General features: G+C 43.2%; 1 protein-coding gene across 1 annotated transcript in view; it reads left to right on the forward strand.

Moving 5' to 3' along the window:
• Positions 1-21182, forward strand: part of mycbp2 (MYC binding protein 2) — a 212614-nt gene extending 191432 nt beyond the window's left edge. The window contains 20 exon segments of the mRNA XM_038817780.1: positions 399-581; positions 583-670; positions 854-873; positions 875-969; positions 971-1123; positions 3545-3641; positions 5101-5220; positions 5338-5439; positions 6565-6693; positions 8276-8408; positions 12074-12177; positions 12350-12462; positions 12464-12484; positions 12486-12534; positions 14716-14788; positions 14791-14822; positions 14931-15140; positions 16531-16634; positions 18770-18939; positions 19949-21182. Coding sequence (XP_038673708.1) covers positions 399-581; positions 583-670; positions 854-873; positions 875-969; positions 971-1123; positions 3545-3641; positions 5101-5220; positions 5338-5439; positions 6565-6693; positions 8276-8408; positions 12074-12177; positions 12350-12462; positions 12464-12484; positions 12486-12534; positions 14716-14788; positions 14791-14822; positions 14931-15140; positions 16531-16634; positions 18770-18939; positions 19949-20064 — 2112 coding nt within the window. The 3' untranslated portion in view covers positions 20065-21182.
• Positions 21183-26466: the final 5284 nt, after the last annotated feature.

Below are 26466 nucleotides of genomic sequence, written 5' to 3' on the forward strand. Positions count from 1 at the left end.
GTCCTTAAGTGAGGAGACTAAACTTTTACACTCCTGCTGGTGTGGTCTCACCAAGATCCTATATAATTCAAGTAAGACTTTGTTATTCTTAACCTTTATTACAAAGGGATGGGAGTATGACATGCCATTTGCCTTCCTAATTACTTGCTGTACCTGCCTCTTAAACTTTCTGGGATTCCTGTACAAGGACACCCGAGTTCTTTGGAATACTAATATTCCCCAGCCCTTCACCATTTAAATGATGTGCTTTTCTATTTTCGTACCAAAATGAATAACTTCACAATTCCCCATTCCAATCCATCTGCTATGTTTTCGCTACCTCTCCCAGCCTCTCTAATTACTCTCCTGCTTCGTACTTGATCCAATCTTTGAAACCTTCTGATCATCTCTCTAAACAGGTATGTGCACACATAGTTCAAGCCATACGCATGGAAGCCACCCGAGTACGAGAAGAATGGGAACATGCCATATCCAGCAAGGAAAATGCAAATTCTCAACCAAACGATGAGGATGCTTCTTCGGATGCATACTGTTTTGAATTGCTCTCTATGGTACTGGCTTTGAGTGGTTCCAACGTAGGAAAGACAATATTTGGCCCAGCAGCTCACGTTATTGCAAGACCTCTTCTCTTTGCTGCATACTGCTTCACCGAGAGTTCAAAGACAGGCTGGTGTCAATTTTTTTTCTATCAATTTAACTTCACTGAAGCAGAAAATTATTTGTTACCAAATATTCTAATTTTAAGCACCAACAAAACCTAGATTTTTTTGCATGCTTTTTGATTATCTGCTGTAATTGAAGCAATAGATTTAGCAGCCATCTGGAATTCAAACCTATCATGTTTGCAGGTGAGCATCTTTACTGCGCCGTGTTTTTGCCAGAGGTAACGCCGTTGCGTCTTGCCAGTATAATAGGCGTGAATCATCTTTCCTCGGCGGATATCAGCGACATCATTCACTCCACGAGAAAGGAGATTGAATAAATTGGGAATTTTGGACATGTTCTTGGGATGCATTTCCAAAGCCCTCACTGTGCAGCTGAAAGCCAAAGGGAGTAGTTTTCCTGGCACAGTTGCTGGGAAGGGTGTAACCACTGTCACATTACCTTCAGTCTTCAACTCTGGGTAAGAATCGTTAAGTTGTTACTTCATTCTTAGTGGAACTAAAAATGACATAAATACTTTCATTGTTTTAACACTAAAATGATTGTATTTTATATCCCCACTTGTTATTTCAGAAAATTATGATCATGCTAGTTAGGTAAATTGCAGCATTATATTAGAAAATTAGTTCATATGGAATTTTTACTCTACTCCATAATCAGTTGCTAGAAAATACAAATGATTAGATTTTGTTGATCAATCATTAGCTGTGTTGGTCTAGTAGTAATATGCATTGTGCATTCTGTTGCACAGAGACATCTGGTAAACTAGACATTTTCATAAGACACTCAGTGATGACCTGATCTCAGAAAACACTTCCTTTTTAAAATTCAGTTCCAGGATATAAAGATTCAGATACAGGATTCTCTGCTCCCGACTGGCCGAGTTCCCGACGGCGTGGTTCTAATATTGCCTTTCGGGAAGCTCGCCTGGCGGCTGCAGACTCAGTCTGCGGCTGCCCTGGTGGGGAGATCAGACACCGGAGGGGGGCCTTATAGGCGACCGGGGGACAGATCGGGGCGTTCGGATCTTCAGGCGCGAGGCCGATCGGGGGGGGCCTACATTTCTCATCTGCCTCTGTGGTCCGAGTCCACCATGGCGCAGCTGCTGGAGGCCGCCACTTTGCGCGTGCGCGAACTCAAAACCGGAAGTGCATGAATCACTCTGGGTCCCTGCTAGCCCCCTGCAGGTGAGTGAATCGACTGATCTTTTTTATAGGAAACTCCAGAGTGACACGCCAGCTTTTTTACACACTGGGACATAGCCTCATTTTGGGAGAATCCAGCCCAGGTTCTCTGCTGCATCACAGCGCCAGGGGACCCAGGTTCAGTTCCAACCTTGGGTCACTGTCTGTGTGGAGCTGCATGGGTTTCCTCCGGGTGCTCCGATTTCCTCCCACAGTCCAAAGATGTGCAGGTTAGGTGGATTAGCCATGCTAAATTGCCCCTTAGTGTCCAAAAGATTAGGTGGGGTTATGTGGATGTGGTGGGGGCATGGGCCTAGGTAGAGTGCTCTTTGGGGGGGGGGGGGGGGGGGGCAGACATGATGGGCCGAATGGCCTGCACTGTAGAAATTCTATTCTAATCTGCACTTTCCATAATGTAAGCAACTTGAACACCAGCTCCTCTCCATAATTAGTATATAGGCTACTGATTTAAACACCTGCATGGTTCCCAGGTAAAGGCAATCTTCTTACTAAGCCAAAAATGCAGCCAATCCCAGTTTTGATATGACTTCTCTCACCCAAGCTGCAGTAGGAACGTGAGAGTTGTCCTCTGCATTCCTTGTCTGGTGAACAAAATACAGCCAGGGCTGCCATTACTTATACCATTCAGCTGGTCTCTTTGCCCCTAATTCCAACTGCTAATCTCACAAATATTATTAGCAAGCCAGTATAGTTCAGGACTGTCTTTAATTTGAGCTTTCATATAGGATAGTTTGATTCTTACAAATATCTTGAGTTTCTGATCAGAGCTGGCACCAAGACTGAAAATTAGCCTGATAAGTTATGAGGGACTTCATACATTGTAAAATGCTCTTAAAATAATTCAGGTGTGCTGCTTCTTTCATAGCAATGTTCATGTAGTTGTTACAAATTTGGTATACGGGATTGTCCGCTGCCCAATGCCAATATCGTAATCAGCGATAAGGCGGAGAATCCCTTCCGGCGCTGGTTTGACGTCAGTTTTTGAGTCTCTGCTCCCTCCAAAATGGCGTTATCGTGTCGTGCGCTGCACGCCGTTGGAACGGCGTTGCCACGTTATCAGAAAGTCCTCCCACGATGCTCCACTCCAGTGGGCTGAGTTCATGACTGCACGGTTGACGTGTGGTCTGAGCGATCGGGACCACTGCGTGGCGGCTGCGGACTGTGTCCAGCGCCTCCACACTCGGCCTGGAGCCGTGCCGCTGGCTGGGGGTGACCTGTGAGGCCATATTTGGCGGGTTGGGTCCACGCACACCTGGCGCCTCATTTTACGGCGCGACTGCTGCAGGTCGTCGCCGTGCGCATGCGTGGCCAGGGACCCAGCCATTCTCCGGCTGGTTTTGGCGCGGGAGCTGGGAGTTTCACCCGGCGCCTCTGCTATCCCCTCACCGGTCCAAGAATCTGAGGACTCGGTGTTGATTTTGGCATCGTAAAATGCCTGCGAGTTCTCCATTTCAGCTGGCACTTAGCCGCTGAAACAGAGAATCCAGCTCGGTTGGGTTCTGGAGGGAATATTTCACGTTGGGTGGGTAATCTATTTTTCACTCAAGTGGATTCTTGTCATTGCTAAATAGGAGTTGAGATACCCATTTGTGTATTAATTGCAAAACATTTTTATAATGAGTTGAAAATAAAATGACAAAACAATTTTCCTAATGGTTTATTGTTCCTTTCCACAGCTCTATTCGACGAGGTGAAAGCCACTGGTGGATGAAAGGCTCCACACCCCCACAGATCTCAGAAATAATAATTAAACTAATAAAGGACATGGCAGCAGTAAGTTATAATCATCTGGCGTTGCTACTTTATTGAAATACTAAATATTATCGATAGTAGAGCAGTCTTGTTGTCAAGTCAAAATGCCTTACATACAGGAAGATAAAGGTGGGGGCTGGTCAGGTGAGTGGGATGGTAAGTGCATGGTGGTCTGCTCTAGTGGGGTTGTCTGGTGGGTGGTGAGCAGCTGGGGTGGTTGGGGGTTCAAGGGGTGGTGAAGTGGGGTTGGGAGTTGAGGGGTGTTGAGGAGCTTCACAACTATCCAGCTGCCACACACTTCGTTCCCCACGAGTGAATGACCAGACAATACTGAGTTCTCGTTCAAGATCTTTATTCAAGCTATAGCAGGGAAGCCTGTCACCAGCCAGTGGCTCACAGACTTCCAGAATGATACATTGCCACAGTAATTATACCTTAGCTTATCTGAAGTAATTTGCATATATCAATCAAAAGTATCCATTTGTTCTGACGTAATCAATATCTGATTACAGTTAGTAGTTCTGGTTACTTCATTTATGTCACGTGAGTATATTTAACCAGTTACAATCTCTACATATTTTCCATGTTATAATATCCAATCACAACAAAGGCACCTAATTAGACTATCCCAAACTATCCAATCATTAAATAACACAAACAGGCATCCATTTGTGGGTCCTTGACTGTTATCAGTTTACGGCACTCTGGTGGGCGATCAAAGTTCCTCTTTGCCTTTTGTTTCCTTATTTTTCTGCAGTCCCAGAAGTTTAGTTGAGGTTCTTGCAACTGCAATAAATTTAACCCCTTCAGTTACCCCTTCTGGGTGTCGTCAGGGTTTAGTGTGGGTGATTGGGGGGTCAGTTGTGGAGTTACCCAGGATTTAGACTATTTAATCTGCCTAATATTTCTTGGGTAGCTGTTCAGGTTAGTACATCGGAACTGTGTGAAGTCTCCGATTCTACTCGGTGTTCTACTCGGGCATTCACAGAGGGTCCTGGGGAGCAGGGAACTGCACACCAGCAGTTGAAAATTTCCAGGCAATTCCCGTGTAGTTCAGCATGTAAGGACTCCCCGCGGTGTCCAGGCATGCAGCTTGGGTTGTATGCCCGGTCTCTGACGGTCCGAGGACCAGAAGATTTGGACCTATACCTTTTAACATCAGAAGTTCAGAGTTTAATTTACTGTGTTTTGAGAGGGTTGATATTATTTTTGAGTTGAGATGCTTATGGGAGCCAAGTTTGTTGGAAATGAGCAAACAGATGACCGACTGCATATTTCCAACATTTGATGTGTCGCTGGCCTCTTTAAGAAATAATCTGACTAAATAACTTACTGCCGAAGTGGAAGATACCGACCACCCAATGGGAAAAATTACAATATAAAGATTTTGATATCCAGTAAGAAGATAGTTGCATCCACTTTCTTTGAACTATCGTGTGTTTGGATGACATTGTTTAATTTGTAGAATTGTTTTTTTTAGGGGCATCTATCAGAAGCCTGGTCTCGTGTCACAAAAAATGCTATTGCTGAAACAATTATTGCCCTAACAAAAATGGAGGAAGAATACAGAGTGCCTATTCAATGCACCACAACAACGAGGGTAATGGTATTTTATATGTAAAGCATATTTGAAACAGAATAAAATGAGTTAACAAGTGGATGCACATGGAAGTTGGATAAGATCTTAACTGTCTCTGGTTATCTTTTTGCTCCACAGTTATGGCTAGCTCTGGCTTCTTTGTGTGTGCTGGATCAAGACCATGTTGATAGGCTTTCCTCCGGCAGATGGATGGGAAAGGATGGCCAGCAAAAGCAAATGGTAAGGGACGGGATTGTGAACATGTCAGGACCCCACCATTGTTTACATTGCTGAGCTGGGCGCAAACTCAATGCATCGATGTATATTTATTGATGTCAAACTCGGAGATTAATTGCAATTGGAGAAAATAGGTTAAGAATTTGTGAGTTGGGCAGCATCATATTTGTGCAGATCTGTGGCAGACAGAATTAATACAAGCATTAGGGGAAAACGAAAAATAAACAACCTATTACACAATTGATGTTGAAATTACTAGGGAAGAGACTTGGTAGTCTCAGTAGACTTGATAGTCAGCGTGTTGAGCCAGATAATATTAAATATAGCCAAATCAAATGAATGTGGGCCAGTGGAGGGTGGGGTTCACCTAATCACCTCCCTTGATCAAAGGGAGCATATTGCAATTATGTCATTAATGTCTTGCTTTTTTAATGGTCGCTTCCTAATGGAGGAGAGCCATGCAGACACTGGGAGTACGTGCAAAATCTAGTCAGTCACCCAACGCTAGAATCAAACCCGGGTCCCTGGTGTTATGAGGCAGCAGTGCTAATCACTGTGCCACCTTTGTCAATCTTGTATTTTGCAGAGATGGAACAAGCAAACATTTTTATTTGACTCCAGTTTACAGATTGTTTTGTAATTTGGTTTATGTGGAAAATAAACATTGAGCTTAAAAATAAACATTATTGGATAGCTGAACATTATTCTTGATGTGGAGATGCCGGCGTTGGACTGGTGTGAGCACCATAAGAAGTCTTACAACACCAGGTTAAAGTCCCAACAGGTTTGTTACAAACACTAGCTTTTGGAGCACTGCTCCTTTCTCATTCACCTGAGGAAGGAGCAGTGTTCTAAAAGCTAGTGTTTGAAACAAACCTGGTGGACTTTAACCTGGTTGTAAGACTTCTTACTGAACATTATTCTGCCTGTGGAAATTTAATATTTTAAAAGCTGCAATCTTTTGGTGAAGATCAACCAATAAATGTGCCTGTTCAGTGAAACATTCTATTCTGTTGTATCTTATTGTGATTTATTCGAACCATCAGAAGAGTGCACTTAACTAAACACTTTACCTTCTGCATTGTTTTTCTTCATTGGTGCCCAAGTTAATAGTTTTTTTTTCCTTAGCCTATGTGCGACAACCATGACGATGGTGAGACTCCAGCAATTATCCACTGCAATGTGTGTGGGAATCTTTGCACAGACTGTGACCGTTTCCTCCATCTCCATAGAAGAACAAGAACACATCAAAGACAGGCAAGGATTCAATTCTCACAGCAACTTGCGTTGTACAAGAGGCCTCAGGGGGAAAGCGCAGCTAAGACTCCACATAGCACGTTTTGCACACCGAGGATTTACGCTCACTGGAACTCCCCAGTCAGGCGAGAGATCGGGACGCCATTTTGAAATGGTATCGCGATCTCTGAGGCCCCCGAAGCGACCCCTGACAACCCCGCCCCACTGCCCAAAAGCATGGGAGGATTCCCCTATCCCCAAATGCCCAGGCAGGGCACCTCCCGCCCTATTGTGCGCACGCACAAAATGCCAGCTTGGCACCTTAGCATTGCCAGGCTGGCACCCAGCTGGCACTTGGGGTGCCCAGGTGCACCAGCAGTAGCAGGGTACCACCCTGCCCAAAGGGCATGCAGCTGGGGGCCTCTGATCCCCAGGGAGACTCCCATGTGTGCCGTTCCGTCAGGTCCCCGTTTGTGGAGACCAGTACCAAACGGTAGCCCGAGGTCTCCGAGGTGAAGGGGACAAATCCCCAAGTCTCGGGTACCTCGGGAGTCTGCACATTAAAGTGAGGTGAGCTGTCTCTCTTTAATATGCAGATTTGCCAAAAAGTGATCCCGCCCACACTGGGCGGGATTTACATCGCACGGGTACATCACATTGTGAGCCGGTTAGATCCCAGAGCGGGGTCTCCCGGCTTTAATCGGCCATGCTGCACAGTGGCCAGCTGCTTTTCTGGCGCAGCGTGGCCATTAGATCGCCCTAAGTATTTTTGAGTTTTAATCAGTTTTCGATCTGTTTGGAAGAAATCTTTTGCGAATGTAGAAAAAAATGCCTTTAGAATCCTAATCCGCTCAAACAAATAAGCGTTTGCACAATTTACAAAAAAAAACTACTCCATCCTGGGCAAGGACTGATGCGGAACAGAGAAGGGGGAACTAAGAAGTGAAATAATTATGTTGAGAAGCTCTAAACTCAGTGTATAAATAGTTAGCAGTTAACAAAGTATTTCTTATGCTGCAAATGTCATATCCTTTGTTGCCGTCTGTTGTGGGCAAAAGAATGAGAATTTCAGAGAGGCTATCTCACCAGTACTTGTAGAATGTTTTGAACAAATTCCTGATTTTGTTTCGAAAAGTGGAGGAGCGGGGTGGGTGGAATCTTTTTATTTCAGTAATTTCCTACATGCATGAGCAGAATGATTTGAGCCTAACATAAGCAGAAGTTTCAGAGTCAAAATTTACTTGCTTCTGCAAGGTAGTTAAAGCTCTCTGCAGTTTTGAACTTCAATAACTTGGGTTACACGTGCTGGAAGCAAATCAGATGGCATTTAAAAACAATTCGTAAATGTATTTGAATGTTATGAATTTCAGTTCCGCTCACTGTAACTCTCAGTTCCTTTTTCTTTTCTCTTGTCGAAAGTGAATCAGTTTCAGCACCTGAAATGTAAGGGGGGGGGGGGGGGGGGGGGGGGGTTGGGGGTTAAGCTCTTTCAGGTTCTAATAAAAGTTGTGAATTTCTAAAGAAAATGTTTCCAAATATGACAATTTATCCCCCAAAAATTCTCACTGAAATAATCTGATGTACAATGTTCTGAAAACTGTAGGTGTTTAAAGAGGAGGAAGAAGCAATTAAAGTGGACCTTCATGAAGGCTGTGGAAGAACCAAGCTCTTCTGGCTTATGGCCCTTGCAGACTCAAAAACCATGAAAGCAATGGTAGAGTTCAGGGAGCATACGGGTGAGAATTGAAAACCTTATATTTAAGCTGGTTGTACCAGCATTATTATAGTTGAACTATTCTTCCTTGTGTTTTTTGGTTTCCATTCTCTGTTAATATTCAAATTTGTACTCGCCTCGCAAGGACATTCTCCTCTGTGCCACTCTATAATCACAGTTCCGATACATTAGCGTTACAGTGCAGGTATACAAGAGCAACCAAGTTTCAGACAGCAGCTGCCTATACTTTTGACACTACAAATGCCAGCCTTACAGTGCATTGTAACTGTTAGTCCTTGCAACAGATGGCACAATATTGAAGCTAGCTGTCTGCTTACCTAGACTGTGAAAACCATTTACTTGTACTGTGCCGGATATCTGTGCCAATGGCTTTTGGAAGTGTTTAGCAAGTTGGCTGTAGCCAGTAAAACAATGGCAGCTCAACATGACATTTCTTTCTTTTTTTACATTCACCTCAAAGCCTATTATACTGTACTGTGATTGGGACACTGCCAAGGAAGAATTCAAAATTATGGGCATTGAAATATCTTTGCAATGCCATTGGACCAGTTTCCATTGGAAAGTGGAAATGTTACCTGAAACAATTTTCAGCTAGGTAGATCCAGGCATCACTAGTTACGTACAAAGCATCTCTTGTATAGATTGACCTGACTAACATTTTTAAGTAGATGGTTTTCTTTGTTCATATACGCATGTACATCAATTGACCTTGGCACTAAACTTGATGAAACGTTTGGTCATTCACTAACTCCACAATTGATTTATTTCTACCGATGCAAACCTTGATCTTGGTTAAAGTAGCTGCGTCAGGGACGGCATGTGGTGCAGTGGTTAGCACTGGGACTACATTTGAGGGCTATGGTGACAGCAGCGTTGCCAATGGCTCCAAGTAGGTATTCAAGGGGCCCGGTGGTGCAGTCCACTGAAGATATGGAATCAGTTGAGGAAGCATTTTAGGATGGAAGGGATGTCAGTGCGAACACCGCTGTGCGAGAATCATGAGCTTGAGCCGGGAGGGATGGATACTGTATACAAGAGGTGGAGGGAAGTGGGGCTGGTCAAGGTGAGGGATCTGTATTGGAAGAAGTTCGCCAGTCTAGAGGAGCTAAGGGAGAGGGTCGAGCTGCCGTGGGAGAGTGAGTTCAGATATCTGCAGATATCAGGGTTCAGGGGGTTTGAGGAAAGGTGGGGGGTGTTTGTGACCGTGTTTGAGAGGCTGTTTGTCGGCGGTGGGGGGTGAAAAAGAGGAAAACTCTGTACAGACTATTTCTCTACAGATTGTAGGGAAACATGTTTTCCGGGGTGTTTGTTCACTGTAAACCTGTTTTGATACATGTCCGTAATCAAATACATTTTTCAAAAAAGCACGGGACTACGGCGCTGAGGACCCGGTTCAATTCCCGGCCCTGGGTCACTGTCCGTGGTGGAGTTGCACATTCTCCCCATGTCCTGCAGTGGTTTTACCCCCACAACCCAAAGATGTGCAGGTTAGGTGGATAGGTCCACGCTAAATTGCCCCTTAATTGGAAAATAAAATAATTGGCTATTCTAAATTATAAAAAATTTTTAAAAAGTAGCTGCTTCAATGTTGAAAGTAATTGCGAATATATGATTGATACCGGTAGAGTAATTGAGGCCAGGTACCATTCTCATGCAGTCACCTCTTACAAACAGAGGGTAATATATCCTTCTGAAGAGCTATTCTCATCTTTCCTAACTCCCAATTTTCAGCCCACAATGTCCATGAAAATGTGAGTTTTAGAATTGTTGCGGTTGTTAGTTACCATCCTTTGGGTAAACAGGAGATTGAGGAGTTGATTGCTCTTAAATAATAATTTGATCCAAAGCCTCCAACGGTCCCTTCCCATCTCCTATGAAGGGCCAATTGTGTGTTGGTGATAGAAGGGTAGGATATGCATATCAGGACACATTACCTCGATTTAGTACTGTGGGGGTCCATAACTGGGAATGTGGTTGTTGATGCTTATGGTCTTATTGGTCTAGTCGTTGAACAGCTTGGTGCACTTTCTCCTGGTTTTTGCCTCACCCCCTCATACACCGTTCATGATTTTGGATAAGCTGATGCCAGCTGCTATACGAATGTCAAGAACTCTGTTTGCCCAGACTTCATTTGTGGTCTACCAATATCAGGCAAAATGCAGAAGTCTTCTTTTTAGAGACATTGCCTGTACCCCCCAGACCATAAAACTAATTGTTTATATTCCTGGAACAATATATTGGATGACCAGGAATCCTGCAGGTGCATTTTATAATTATCAAGGATGTGGGGCGAAGTTCACTTGAATCTTCACACAATGCTGCAAGATTCTCAATGCAGTAATTCACCAGAACGCTTTGCAGATTTTTGCAGCACTTGGATGTGATTACACTGGACATAGATGCTCAAGACATTCTGCAGTGCAAGTGCTAGTGTTTCCTCAGAGTCAGGACAGCATACAAGCTGTCTGCTTTACCAAGTATTTTGGGAATTATTGACTATGAACAATAACAGGAGCGTCATTGTAATTCTGGACTTGATTCAAAGTCAAGTCAACAATTGCAAAAAATATTTCTTTATATTTTGACCAAGGAAGCCAAGTTCAGTGAAAGGGGCACCTCACATTTTTCACAACCATTTTGTGAAGAGAAATGGAATGGCTTATTTTCAGTTTTGTTACAATTGAAAGTTTGCCTTTTGTTCTTTTGAGACATGAAGAAATTGGATCACTCAGCTTTCGTCCAGATTCATCAAGCTGCTTTTCTAGGTTTGTTTGTGGGGGTTGACTATTAAGGAAGAACATTAGATTGCTGATCATCAGTGTATTTCATGTCTAAGTGTAGCACAGAACATCCAACCTATCCATTTTATGTCTGCTCCTTTGCAGTAATTTAATTTGGGTATTCCTCTCTTGAAAGAACTAGAGGTGTATTTCAAAATGTCATGAGTGGTGAGCTACCATACGCATATATTCAGATTTAAAGGGAGAGCATATCTATCTTTGTGAGCTGGCAGACTTTTCAATACAGAACGTCTTCATTTCATGTGGTTATTTGGTTCCTGGAAAACGCAACGTTATGCAGGGTGACATTAATGTGCGACCCTTTTCCGAGATTGTCTGCTACCTAACTTACCTAAGACCTGGCACACTCCGGCTCAACTTGGGAATCATGCGGGACATCCAATTGGAGAGTGCCATTAATAAGAAACAATATTGTGCAAGGCAGCTTTAAAGAAGCTCATCCTGGAGACTGCACTGTATCTGAAGAGCAAAGAAGACTTTTGAAGGAAGAATGTGGAAGAGAACATACGCTATACATGTGCTCTTTCTTTTTCCCGCATGCAAAACTAAAACATGTGGCGGAAAAAGCTCAGCATTGTTTAGGCAGCTGTGATCTACGGTAGGTTTTCAAGTCGAGTTGACTGGTAAACTCAGTAGTGATGTTTCTGTGACTTTGATCATTTCTGTGGGTTTTAATCTGCGTACTTGTGTGAACGAAGCCATCCGTTAAAGCCACTGTATGTAATTTCCTCGTATACAGGAAACATACAAGTGGGGATAGTGAATTTCCATCGGTGTAAATGAAGAATATAAAATAGGACTTATTTCGCCAAAAACACGAAGCAGTTGGCAAAGATTTTCTTTAAATCAAATTTCTTCATTTAAGGCAAACCTGCGTCGAGCAGTTCTGAAGCATGCCGCTTCTGTGGATCAAGAAATGGAACAGAGCTGTCGGCAGTGGGTAGCGTGTGCTCTGATACAGACTGCCAGGTGAGTGAAACAGTGTCTCGTGCAGAATGTTGTCGACCACAGATGACCCAAACCTCTCGCTTTGAGTAATTGGCCATATGATGTATTTTTAAGTTTGTTTCATGTCTGTTTCTTTTTGTGAAATGTTTGTTCTCATGGTGATGAGTGTTTCTTTTAATCATTTTGAAACCAGGAGTATTCTAAAACAGCTTGCAGCAAAACCCATTCCTGCGGCCATCCCTGCGGCGGGGTTAAAGGCGAAGAGCACTGTTTACCTTGTTTACATAGCTGTGACAAAAACAAAGTGTCTTAAGCAAGATGCCGATGATGTGTATGATATGTTTTACTGAGGCACTTTCAGCAGCTCCTGCAGTCCAGGTAGGTCATATCATTTATGGAGATTAATCTCATTTACAATTTCCAAGCATTTAAAAATAAATTTTGCTTGTTTAGATACTCTTGCCACATGAAGATTGATTTTTTTTAAACCCTTATTAAAGTGTTTTTTGTAAGAGCTCTTGCACAGATAGCAGCGGCCTACTTATAATTTTGCCAAATTAGCATTCCCTTGTTCAAAAAGCACAGTGGAAAACTCTTGCTGTATACTTGAGCTTATCAAAAACTCTGCTGCCCCCGTATCCTAGCTCCCATCACGTCCCATTCATCCGATCATGTGCTCTTCTAAACCTACTAATTTATAATCTGGCAACATCTTGATTTTTAAAAGTATCTTCCTCAAAGGTATCTGTATGCCCCGAATCCTGCCGTTTTTCCCTTCTCCAATTTTCGTCAGTCCAACATTGGTAGCCATGCCTTCCACACCTTAGGACCACAAGATTTAGGAGCAGAATTAGGCCTTTCGGCCCATCTATTCCGCTCTGCCATTCGATCATGGCTGAAATGTTCCTCATCCCCATTCTCCTGCTTTCTCCCCGTAACCCCAATCCCCTTATTAATCAAGAATACCCAGATTTATGCTCGAGGTGTTACCTACAGATCTACAGACCAAGAGCTGGAACGTGGAATTAGACAAAATAGTTATTTCTTGGAACATAAGAACAAGGAGCAGGAGTAGACAATTTATCCTCACGAGGAGTAGACAATTTATCCTCTCGTGCCTGATCCACCATTCAGTACGGTCATGGCTGATCTCATCATGGCCTCAACTCCACCATCCTGCCCGTTCTCCATAACCCTTCAACCTATTACAAATTAAACATCTGTCTAACTCTTCCTTAAATTTACTCACATTGTCCCAGCATCCACCGCACTTTGGGTCGCAAATTCCCCAGCTTCACGACCCTTTGGGAGAAGTAGTTTCTCCTCATCTCTGTTTTAAATTTGCAACCCCTTATCCTGAGACTATGACCTCGTTCTGGAATGCTCATAAGAGGAAGCATCTGCTCCACATCTACTTTATCCATAATTTTTATTATCTTGTATATCTCAATTTTATCTCCCCTCATTCTTCTAAATTTGCGAGTGTATAGGCCTAATCTGCTCAAACTCTCTTCTTAAGACAAACCCCTCATCTCTGGAATCAATCTAGTGAACCTCCTTTGAACTTCCTCCAATGCCACTACATTTAATTTGAAAAAGAAAAAGGGGCAGCACGGTAGCACAAGTGACTAGCACTGTGGCTTCACAGCGCCAGGGTCCCGGGTTCGATTGCCTGCTGGGTCACTGCCTGTGCGGAGTCTGCATGCTCTCCCTGTGTCTGCATGGGTTTCCTCCAGGTGCTCCGGTTTCCTCCCACAGTCCAAAGACGTGCAGGTTAGGTGGATTGGCCATGATAAATTGCCCTTAGTGACCAAAAAAGGTTAGGAGGGGTTAATGGGTTACGGGGATAGGGGGGAAGTGAGTCGGTGCAGACTCGATGGGCCGAATGGCTTCCTTCGGCACTATGTTCTATCTTTCCTCAAATAAGCGGACCAAAACTGTGCACGATACTCCAAGTGCGGTCTCACCAATGCCTTGTACAGTTGCAACAACACTTCCTTACGTTACACTCTGTTCCTTTAGCTGTACTAAACTCTGGCTCCCCATACTTCTGCCTTCTCATCTTTCCTTCTTCTGGATGCTCCTTGAACCTTGCGCCATTGACCAAGCTTTTGGTCACCTGTCCAAATATCATCACATGTGGCTTGGTGTCAGATTGTGACTGAGAATGCTTCTGGGACAAGTGCCTTAGGGAGATTTAACTGTGTGAAAATGCTACATAAATGCAACATTTCACCCACGAAAACAGTTTCTAATTGGAACAGGTTGAAGTCTGCACTTTCAGCAAAGTAGTTATTTCCAAAACTACTGGCAGCACTGACTCACTTATGTCCCTGCCGCTGTGTCAAATCCGAGAGCATAATCCAACACTTTTACCTGACCATTAAGAATGTACAAGCCAAGAACGTAAGGTTTCAATATTCTGGTACCATTTACCGATCTCGATCTGATTACCATCATTTTATACAATTTTACTAGAAGAAATTTGTGGTACATTTTGTAGCTCTGACATCCCTCAGCCCCAACAAATGATTGATTCATGTGTTTTGCTCTCTTTAGTTGGAATGTAGTCATGTTTTCCACCTACATTGCTGCAGACGAGTTCTTGAAAATCAGTGGCTTGGCCCAAGAATAACTTTGGATTTATGGCCTGTCCAATATGTAAGGTTGAGAATCCTTCGGGCTGATTTCGTTATCCCCTGGATGAGTCTTTGTGGCACTATATCAACAAGTGACGAATTTGAGAAAAACTTCACATTTTTATGTAATTCCAGAACAAAATAATCATCTAGTATTAAAAAGATTTACTTGACCCTATCAAAGACCTTTACGAAGACGTAAGAAAGAAGGCTCTAATGAGGCTAGAATATGAAGGCTTACACAAAAGTGATGCCATCACTACACCCGGTGTTCGCTTTTACAATGATCCTGCTGGATTTGCAATGAATAGATATGCTTACTACGTTTGCTACAAGTGTAAAAAGGTAGGCCCGCATTTGAAGAGTCATGTTTGGCTGATGATTTTGAGGCCTGTGTTTTACATTTTTAGTCGGAATAAAGAGTCTGCCTGATATTTCCTTTTTCAGGAAATGGTTCTGCCTTGGACTTCCTCTCTGAGTGTTATTCGCTATCCATGATCTTATATAGGTATACAGGGAGCTGTAGGAGGAACTTCTGTGGGATGGTGGAAAAGCCCACATTCGATGAACACAGAGAAACCAGCAAGCTTTAAGCTTGTATTGTAATGTAACAAAGATGCACCCATAAAGGAACGTAGAACATAGAAAATACAGCACAGAACAGGCCCTACCGTGTGACAAGGCGGCACGGAAATGAAATGAAATGAAAATCGCTTATTGTCACGAGTAGGCTTCAAATGAAGTTACTGTGAAAAGCCCCTAGTCGCCACATTCCGGCGCCTGTTCGGGGAGGCTGTTACGGGAATTGAACCGTGCTGCTGGCTTGCTTTGGTTTGCTTTCAAAGCCAGCGATTAGCCCTGTGAGCTAAACACACAGGCCCAATGGTTAGCGCTGCTGCCTACGGCGCTGAGGATCCAGGTTCGATCCCAGCCCCAGGTCACTGTCTGGGTGGAGTTTGCACATTCTCCCCGTGTCTGCGTGGGCCTCACCCCTACAACCCAAAGATGTGCTGGGTAGGTGGATTGGCCATTCTAAATTGCCCCTTAATTGGAAAAAATTTTTTTTAATAAGGAACGTGTCACTTTGTGTGTGGTAATGTTAAATACTTTTGACGTTAGTAATTTTGGATCATAACCTCATTGCAGATTGCTTTCGTTTTTTTTAAAACATACTGGAGCGGCATATCTGATGCATGTAGAGATTAGCAACAGCTAATCTCAACACCAGAATAATTTTCTTTCTCACTTACCATTAGTTGGTTTTACTGGAATTCATTGTAGTTTAATTTCTATGTTCTGGAGTTCTGTAGTGTTCTTCAAAAGTTCACTACTTCGTGAGGGAGGGGTGATTCCCCGGCTTCACATTTGGCCATGTCAACATTTTAAGCAGAAGCATCAATGGAGCTAATCCTATAACCGAAATATTTAGTGCAATTTAAACAAAATTTGGTCACATTTGCCGTACAATATTTTGCAAGCTTGTGGTTTGTGACATTCTTGAGCCAACGTTGCGCAATCACCTTAAGCAGTCATAATGTTTTTAGGATTTATTAGGAGAGGATGAGCATGCATTCTGTGCCTTTGAGAAATGGATAAGTCCAGGCTTTTCACTTGCAAAACCATATCCCTACTTAGTGACCGTATCTCTAGTCTTAATTGTATACTGGACTTGAAAGGCTTCTATTTTTTCATACATTAAAGGACTAGCTGCAAAAATAATTTGTGTCTCATGTAGGCTTATTTCGGTGGTGAAGCACGATGTGATGCTGAAGCAGGGCAGGGTGACGACTATGACCCACGGGAATTGATCTGTGGAGCTTGCTCAGATGTCTCTCGAGCCACAGGTATTCTTTGTTTACTCATGCTGGAGATTTTGTGATGGTGATATCATTTAGGTTGTTTACCTATTGCTGGCTCCCCTATCCAGCCCCACCTCTCCACGCCCCCTCAAAAAGTCTAAATTTGACCCTATTTCCAGTTCTCTCCAGCTTTGACAGAGTCACCCAGACACGATTCGTGAGCTCCCTTCTCTCACCACAGATTCTGGCAGACCTGCTGCGAGTGCCCAGTATTTTCTGTTCTTGCTTTTATAGATATAGAGAAATACAGCACAGAACAGGCCCTTCGGCCCACGATGTTGCGCCGAACTTTTGTCCTAGGTTAATCATAGAATTTTGGACAATTTTTCATGGCCAATCCACCCAACCTGCAATCTTGGACTGTGGGAGGAAACCGGAGTACCCGGAGGAAACCCACGCAGTCACGGGGAGGATGTGCAGACTCCACACAGACAGTGACCCCAAGTCGAAATCGAACTTGGGACCCTGGAGCTGTGAAGCAATTGTGCTATCCACAATGCTACCGTGCTGCCCTTAAGAAGTTAACCTACACTCCCTTATTCTACCCTAATCCAAGTACCTATCCAATAGCCGCTGTGAAGGTCCATAAATTTTCCGACTCGACTACTACCACAGGCAGTGCATTCCATGCCCCCACTACTCTCTGGGTAAAGAACCTACCTCTGACATCCCCTCTATATCTTCCACCATTTATCTTAAATTTATGTCCCCTTGTAATGGTGTGTTCCACCTGGGGAAAAAGTCTCTGACTGTCTACTCTATCTATTCCCCTGATCATCTTATAAACCTCTATCAAGTCGCCCCTCATCCTTCTCCGTTCTAATGAGAAAAGGCCTAGCACCCTCAACCTTTCCTCGTATGACCTACTCTCCATTCCAGGCAACATCCTGGTAAATCTCCTTTGCACCTTTTCCAAAGCTTCCACATCCTTCCTAAAATGAGATGACCAGAACTGCACACAGTACTCCAAATGTGGCCTCACCAAGGTTTTGTACAGCTGCATCATCACCTCACGACTCTTAAATTCAATCCCCTGCTAATGAACGCTAGCACACCATAGGCCTTCTTCACAGCTCTATCCACTTGAGTGGCAACTTTCAAAGAACTATGAACATAGACCCCAAGATCTCTCTGCTCCTCCACATTGCCAAGAACCCTACCATTAACCCTGTATTCCGCATTCAGATTTGTCCTTCCAAAATGGACAACCTCACACTTGTCAGGGTTAAACTCCATCTGCCACTTTCTCAGCCCAGCTCTGCATTCTATCTATGTCTCTTTGAAGCCGACAACAGCCCTCCTCACTATCCACAACTCCACCAATCTTCGTATCATCTGCAAATTTACTGACCCACCCTTCAACTCCCTCATCCAAGTCGTTAATGAAAATCACAAACAGCAGAGGACCCAGAACTGATCCCTGCGGTACGCCACTGATAACTGGGCTCCAGGCTGAATATTTGCCATCCACCTTTTATCGAGGTTGTTTACTTCGTTTGGAAGTTAACTTATTAGATAATAATTGGAAGGAATACATCATAAGCCATCGCTTAATGAGTTTTATTAAGGATGAACAAAATTCTACTCGATTTATGGTCTGTATGTGATGAAATGAAAAGAAAATCACTTGCTGTCACAAGTAGGCTTCAAATGAAATTACTGTGAAAAGCCCCTAGTCGCCACATGCTGGCGCTTATTCAGGGAGGCTGGTACGGGAATTGAACCCGCGCTGCTGGCCTGCCTTGGTCTGCTTCAAAAGCCAGCTATTTAGCCCTGTGCTAAACCAGCCCTGGGTTGGTGGGTGGTTAGTGGGGAAGAGAAATCTTGAAATGGTACAATCTCCCCTGAACCATAATGCGGTGTGTGATGAGCTTGGGATAGGCACTACTTGAAGCTAAGAGGTTGGATTAATAGTGCCATTTGACAGAGGTCTAGAAGCAGACCACCTCACTTCCCCCTATAAAACCAGGGAGATGCCAGATCTTTCATTTTCAAAAGCAGCAATACATATCCCGTGGCCAGTACCAAACAAATCAATAAATTGAAGTTACAATTTTCAGTCTTGTAATTATGCAATTTGTTAGTGATACCATAGTGATATATCGATATACCTCAACAGATGTGTCCCAAACATGGTACAGACTTCCTGGAGTATAAGTGTCGGTATTGCTGCTCCGTGGCTGTGTTCTTTTGCTTTGGAACAACACACTTCTGTAATGCTTGCCATGATGACTTCCAGAGAATGACGAGTATTCCTAAAGAAGAACTCCCCCACTGTCCTGCAGGTATTTATTTGTTCTCCTCTGTTCAGAGTAACGGCTTACTCCACAACATAATATGCTCAAAGATGATGCAAGGTATTTTAAAACCCTTTGGATTTTTTTTGCAGAAAATAATTACTCTGATTTTGGGCTTCTGCATTAGGTTTTAAAACCTGTCCCATGTGTCATACAAAATATTTACAGCACATAAAACAGGCCATTTGACACACTGTGTCCATATGCTTTCCCTCCGACACAAGTTTCCCCTTGTCCCTCTGCATATAATTCCATTAATTTATCTCTCTATTCCTTTCACCGTTCTGTGCTTTTCTGGCTTCTCCTTAACTGCATTTATGCTATTCACCACAGCTACTCTTGTGGTAGCAAGTTGCTCATTCTAACAATGAGCAAAGTAGCTTTGCTTAATATGGAGACCAGAACTGTACACCGTACTGGAAGTGTATCTAACTAAGGTTCTATGCCAGTTTAACATGACATCTTTCAGTATCTTTGATCACATTTATTATGGAAAGTATTGAAAATTAAGAATCCTGATTTTTGTTTTTTTAAATTAGTGGGAGACTGGTAAAGAGTCAACATTAAGCTTGCGAAGGAGTGGGAGAAAAGATTGGATTAAGTGATGTCTAAGATTAAGTTTTGGAAGCCTGTAGATTGTCGGAGGGAAGGAAGGGGCTTTCTTAACATCGCAGGTCTGAGAACCAGGAAAGAAGCAGTCTACGTAAATAATGTAGGGGTTCTGATTTCAGTGCAGAAATGATGAAGCACCTAATGACATTACAGCTTAGGAAGATCCACAGCGAAAAAGGGCAGAGAAACAATGTCCATAAGTATGAATAAAAGAAAAGATTAAACAGTAAATAGTGATGGAAACCAAAGTTGAAAAGACAGCCGTGAGGTGGCATTATCTACCTAGTCCAAGAGCATTTGAAATAGCTTCAACCCTCAGCCTTCAAATTTTACATAAATAGTTACCTATCTGACTCTCAATTGTATTTCATCCGTTCTTCTCTAGGTCCGAAAGGAAAACAGCTTGAGGGAGCAGAATGTCCTCTTCACGTTGTCCATCCAACCACTGGTGAGGAATTTGCTCTGGGTTGCGGAGTTTGCAGAAATGCTCATACGTTCTAAACATGCAGCAGAGAAGCTCCTTTGGATTTTCCAGCCTTTTAATCTCTTCAGTTGCTGAACTGACGTCAGCAAATTGGATTGAAGCACTATCATTTGAATGAACGAACAACGCTGTGCACAGAAAATAACTTTTATTTTTGTGCACATACTTATTGCTGTAAATGACTCCAGTTTTTTCAAAAGGCTTTAAACTTGTGAAGTGTTTGCATGCTGCCGTTGTAATCCTCGGCTGTAAGGCATCACACACCGACACGGTACCTTGACAGAAGATGCTTTTTCTAAAAGCGAATTGAGATGTATGGACAAGGACAGCTTCCAAATTACACAATTGAAGAATTGCTGCAAGTACACAGAGTACGACTTTTGGGTAACCCTGTACAGTATTCTTGGAAATTGTAACCACGTCACGGGTTGAGAGTATATTCTTGTTCATTTGATAGACTGTTGAGGATGTGTTAGGGCTTGTTGTCTATGAATATCATAATGTATATATGGTATCAGTGTTAGGTGTATTACAAAGTTGCTACGTTACACTGCAATTTTCATTTAAACTTCTAAGGGTTATGTTTGAGCCTGAAATTTTAATGAAGTGCAATACTGGGTGTGCCTCCTATCTTGCAGCTGTAAACATATGGAATGTATATGTCAATAAAACCGCTGTACATTTTTATACAGTGAAAAATGTTGTGTGAATGGGAAATCATTCAGTCACATAATGTGCGCATATATAAGCCTCGTGAAGCCTGTGGAAATACCATTTGCGTTTTAGCCAGAAACAGGAGTTGAATCATTAATTGGGAAAAGTGCTTTGTGCTAATGATGTGTTCACTTCTGCAAAGCAGGCCCAGGTAACTTTGAAGAATTACCTTTATGTTTCTGGGGCAATATCATTTCTCACTTCTAATGTAAAATCAGAAAGTCAATCTTTGCACGGTTGCCTCAAAGCAACATCCATCTCTGCTAAGGAAAAATATCAGGCTTCGTCTATTTGTCATACAAGTTTTAAGTTTTTTTTTAAATTGCAGTGGTTGAAATTGCCATGTATGCTGTAAACTTACCATATATAAGTAGGACTTTTGCGTAGACGAAACATGTTTATTAAAGTACTAAACAGTGCATCTCAATGTTCCTTCGTTATCTTTGTGCACACTACAATGACAAAAGTAGATTTTCCTCCAAGCAAATCAGCCGTGTGTTATTTTTGGGCAGGAAGGAAGTCTTAATACTTTTGCGGGAGTCAGTACATCTTGGCAAACTGATACAAAATGTAATTGCTGACATTTGCTGTATTAGTGACATGTGTAAATTCCAATCTTCCTATTTAGTGGATTATTGGTTCCATTATTTCCCAACCATCGTTGGTCACTATTTTCAATGCATTTGAGATGTTGGGCCATTTGCAAGTTCTTTGCAAACATAAAATTAAACAAAGGAACTGTCCTGTTCATTGGCCTTCGTATTTACAAAATCCTTAGTTGCAACCAATGAAGACATTAAGACAATGGATAGAGGAACAGGCCTGCAACCAAAACGAAGGACCGGCTTGTAACTGAAGAATCACTCAATTGAGAAAGTTGATCCTGAACCTGGAATTTGAATTGTGCTACAGATAAAGTTATGGGCTTGCACTTAAGCAAGATATAACTGAAGAGTTTCTCGAATTTATGTTGCAACTAACTATCATAATTGTGCCTAAACTTTGTGCAACATTTGAAAGCTACTTGTTTGATGGGGGAACTGCTCTCTGCAGTGAGGAATAGTTGGCAAACATTTTACTCATACATGGAATAACTTAAATAATGCACTGCTTCCTCATGTTGTGTACTGCTCAGTGGAGAATGTCAAATACTCAATGTTCATTGACTTGTTTCAGGGATGGTATGATGCAGCTGCAGTGGTTACATTGCTTAGCCCCCTCCAGTCAGTGAGTTGTTTCATAGCACACCGAATGTTAAGAGCACATTTAGAAGCCTCCTGATTTACAATTGATCTCCCATGTTGAACTGAAAAGGATCAAGAAACAATTACAGGTGAACTACATGCTCAGGATAGAATATCAAACATATGCCTCAGCTTCTTGTCTATTCTGTTCTAATTGGGCAAGAAGATTGTACATTCAGAGTATGTTTGAGTCGATTAATGTTTTGGTTGGCATCGATGTGAATCTATTTCAACACACATCCATGCCCAGCGTTATGCTGGCCAGTCTCAATTGTGATGTCATTTTTATTGTGTAACCTAATGTGCAGAGTATATTTTATTGATGTGTAATATTTTAATCTCTAATTTTGCATTGTGATATAAATCAAAACGTCACAGCTTGCCAAATAATGGGATTTATCCACTGTTTTGTTACCCCTGACAGAAAACACTAAAAGCCTTCAGTTATTTCATTCAGCAATATCTTGGGATGGCAGAATATCTCGTGGTTGATGAAGCTTTCTCAAGCCTTAAGTGCATTTAGTGATTTGTGGAGAAATGGCCACGAGTAGAAGGACTGAAAGGTCAATCGTTGGGTGCAAGAGAAATCACACAAACTGCAATGACCGGGTATCGAACTCTGGTCAACTGCTTGGAAGGCAGCTGTGCTCATCACTACCTCCGTCCCTCGCCCACTCACTAGAAGACGATGCCGCCTCTGCTGCATTAGAGTGGCAGCCTACATTTTTGTATTCAAGTTCTGAAGTGGGACGTGAAGCCAACAACCATCAAAATCAAGACTATTATCAACTGTAGCACGGAGGATATCAACATCTATTTGCATGGCTGAATAACAGCAGGGGTATATTTTATTCACAGACTCCAGCGAGAATTGAACTGGTGACCCTGGTTTATAAGACCAATGCATTTGACCCAACATGTTGCAGATTGTTGTTCTGTGTAAAACTTTAACCATGAGTTTCTATTAGGTTCTATTTGGGATTTTATTTAGCACAGCGTGACTCAAATCAACCAAAGCACTGTGAAAGATTTCAAACGCAAATTATGGCCAATTCAAATTGAGTTTCAGCAATCTTTTTGTGCTAGTTTAAAATAAGTGCTATGAACTGGCAATCCACCCAGATGCAGTTAATGAGCACAGCTAATTGTGCCTATTTGTGTGGGCCCTCAAGAAGGCCCTTAAAATTATTTTTGGGCGCAAGTGCATCAATGGACACCTATTGAGGCTTTTGAAGTAGCATCATTCATTAAAACTTGACAACGCCAGTGGAACTAGCAAATGGTTCGATATTGTTCATTAAAATCAATTGGTTATTTGAAATCGGAATGCTCCTTAGTAGATAGACTACATGTTCACTAAAAATGGTTATTTGTGAGAAATCCATTGTCAGCTGCATTAATAATAACTACCAACAGGTTACGACTCTTAAATAGAACAGAATACTTTTAACACAAGAAAGGAAAATGAACAATTGCATTCTAAAATGCTGCTCAATTCTGCTGGTTCATGGGTTTTTTAAGTTTGCTGCAGTGCAAACAAGTTCCGAGTAACAAAATTCAGGCTATAAAAGTAGTGCAATTTCGAGGGCAGTTTTTGCCTGGATGATCGATTGCGGCCAAAACCGTAACTCTGTCCCATTTGATGTTGACCCAACCTTGCCACACTTGTAATGATGCAGTTCTTTTTGGGATGCTATCATGAATATATCTGATATAATGTAGCAGCACTTGGGTAAACTTGTAGTTCTACTTTTGAAAATCATCCAAAATTTTCACATTTAAATTCTGGCTGCGCTACCTTTTGTAATTTCTTTTCATATAAGACATAGGAGCAGAATTAGGCCATTTGGCCCATTGAATCACTCCGCCATTCAATCATGGCTGATATGTTTCTCATCTCCATTCTCCTGCCTTCTCCCCATAATCCTTGATCCCATATTAATCAAGAACCTATCTACTTCTGTCTTAAAGACACACTGATTTGGCCTCTACATCCTTCTGCAGCGAAGAGTTCCACGGTTTCACCACCCTCTGGCTGAAGAAATTCCTCCTCTGTTTTAAAGGACTGTGCCTTCAGTACGAGACTGTGACCCTCGTATTTTATTTTTTCCGACCAGTGGAAACAGCTTCTCCACATTAACTAGGCCCCTCGGTATCCGGTAAGTTCCAATAAGATCCCCCCCCTCATCCATCGAAACTCCCACCGAGTTCAGACCCAGAATCCTCAACCACTCCTCCAATGACGAGCTCCTCATTCCAGGGACCATTCATTTTAAAAAATAAATTTAGAGTACCCAATCCATTTTTTCCACTTATGGGGCAATTTAGCGTAGCCAATCCACCTACCCTGCACATCTTTGGGTTGTTGGGGCGAAACCCAAGCAAACACGGCAGGGATATTCGTGTCAACCTCTGGGCCCTTTCCAAGGCCAGCACATCCTTCCTTAGATAAGGGCCCAAAACTGCTCTCAATACTCCAAATGGGGTCTAACCAGAGCTTTATACAGCCTCAGCAGTATATCCCTGCTCTTGTATTCACAACATGCATGCTAACATTGCATTTGCCGTTAGTGAAATTACATATTCCCTGTATAACTTTTGCAACGGGTATACAATTGACCATCCTATCGTAGAACTTATGAAACTTATAAAAACAGAGCAGATGTTTGATGTTATAAAATTAAGTCTGTTATCTAATATCAGGAGCTATTCCACAACCTGACATTTAGTGACGCTCACCGAGGGCGTCTGTAAACACCGAGTGCGCAGCTTGTGATTTTTTTTTCCCCATTCGTTATAATCCCTACCAACATAAATTTGTAGAACTATCCTCTGTGTTTATTATGTCCTTTCACGTGGCCGCAAAGAGAAAGAATCAGAGGTGATACACATTGACATGGTGCAAGGGGTTTATTTACAGGGTGCTGCTCAAACAGGGAACAATGGTGAACTCCACAAAAACCCATGAAATGCTCCAGTGATGTTATTGTGTAACATGTGACATTACTCTAGCCAATGGTGTAACTGTGATAAATAACACCCCTCCCACTTTACCCCTTTTTTTTTTATAAATGTTTTTATTCAGTTTTCATATTTTATATTGAACAAATTACAAATTGTTAGGAGAAAGAAAAAAGAAAAAAAACAAACACGCAAAAATTAACATACATATTTACAGGTAAGCATCTTCGTAGTAGTAACTGCGCCCCCCCCCCCCCCCCCCCCCTCAACATGTTTATTTAGTTTGGTTTTGGGCCTTAGCTAGCCATCGAACCCCCGTAACGAACCTGTAGCCCCCCCCCCCCCCCCTCCCGCTACCTTCCCCCGACTATTCTTCCTCTTGTACATTGGCCACAAATAGGTCCCGGAACAGTTGCATGAATGGCTCCCACGTTCTGTGGAAGCCGTCGTCCGACCCTCGGATGGCAAATTTGATTTTCTCCATTTGGAGAGATTCCGAGAGGTCGGACAGCCAGTCCGCAGCTCTGGGCGGTGCTGCTGACCGCCAGCCAAACAGGATTCTACGGCGGGCGATCAGGGAGGCAAAGGCAAGGGCGTCTGCCCTCCTCCCCAGGAATAGATCTGGCTGTTCTGAAACCCCGAAGACCGCCACTATCGGGCATGGCTCCACCCTCACTCCCACCACTTTGGACATTACCTCGAAGAAGGCTGTCCAGTACTCCACGAGTCTGGGGCAAGACCAGAACGTGTGGGCGTGGTTGGCCGGGCCTCTTTGGCACCGTTCACATCTGTCTTCCACCTCCGGGAAGAACCTACTCATACGGGTTCTTGTTAAGTGGGCTCTATGTACCACTTTTAGTTGCGTCAGGCTGAGCCTTGCGCACGTGGAGGTGGAGTTGACCCTATGCAGTGCTTCGCTCCAGAGTCCCCACCCGATCTCCATCCCCAGGTCGTCCTCCCATTTCCTCCTTGTTGCGTCCAGTACGGTGTCGTCCCTATCTACCAGTCGGTCATACATGTCACTACAGTTCCCTTTCTCTAGGATACTTGCGTCCAGTAGGTCTTCCAGTAGTGTCTGTCGTGGCGGTTGTGGGTACGTCCTTGTCTCCTTTCGTAGGAAGTTTTTGAGCTGCAGGTACCGTAGCTCGTTCCCCCCAGCTAGCTGAAATTTCTCTGTCAGTTCGTCCAGTGTTGCGATCCTGTCGTCCGTGTATAGGTCCCTGACTGTCAGTGTCCCCCCGTCCTGCCTCCACCTTTTGAAGGTGGCGTCGGTCAGTGCTGGTTTGAACCTATGGTTGTTGCAGATGGGAGCCCTGTTCGACATTTTGGTCAGGCCAAGTTGCTGCCGCAGTTGGTTCCAGGATTGGAGGGTGGCTGTCACCACTGGGCTGCTGGAGTGTTTTTTGGGTGGGGATGGGAGTGCTGCCGTGGCGAGGGCCCGGAGGGAGGTTCCCATGCAGGAGGCCTCCTCCGCACGCACCCACTCAGCTTCTGGCTCCT

The sequence above is a fragment of the Scyliorhinus canicula genome, chromosome 14 (assembly GCF_902713615.1).
Source record: "Scyliorhinus canicula chromosome 14, sScyCan1.1, whole genome shotgun sequence".
Lineage (NCBI taxonomy): Eukaryota > Metazoa > Chordata > Chondrichthyes > Carcharhiniformes > Scyliorhinidae > Scyliorhinus > Scyliorhinus canicula.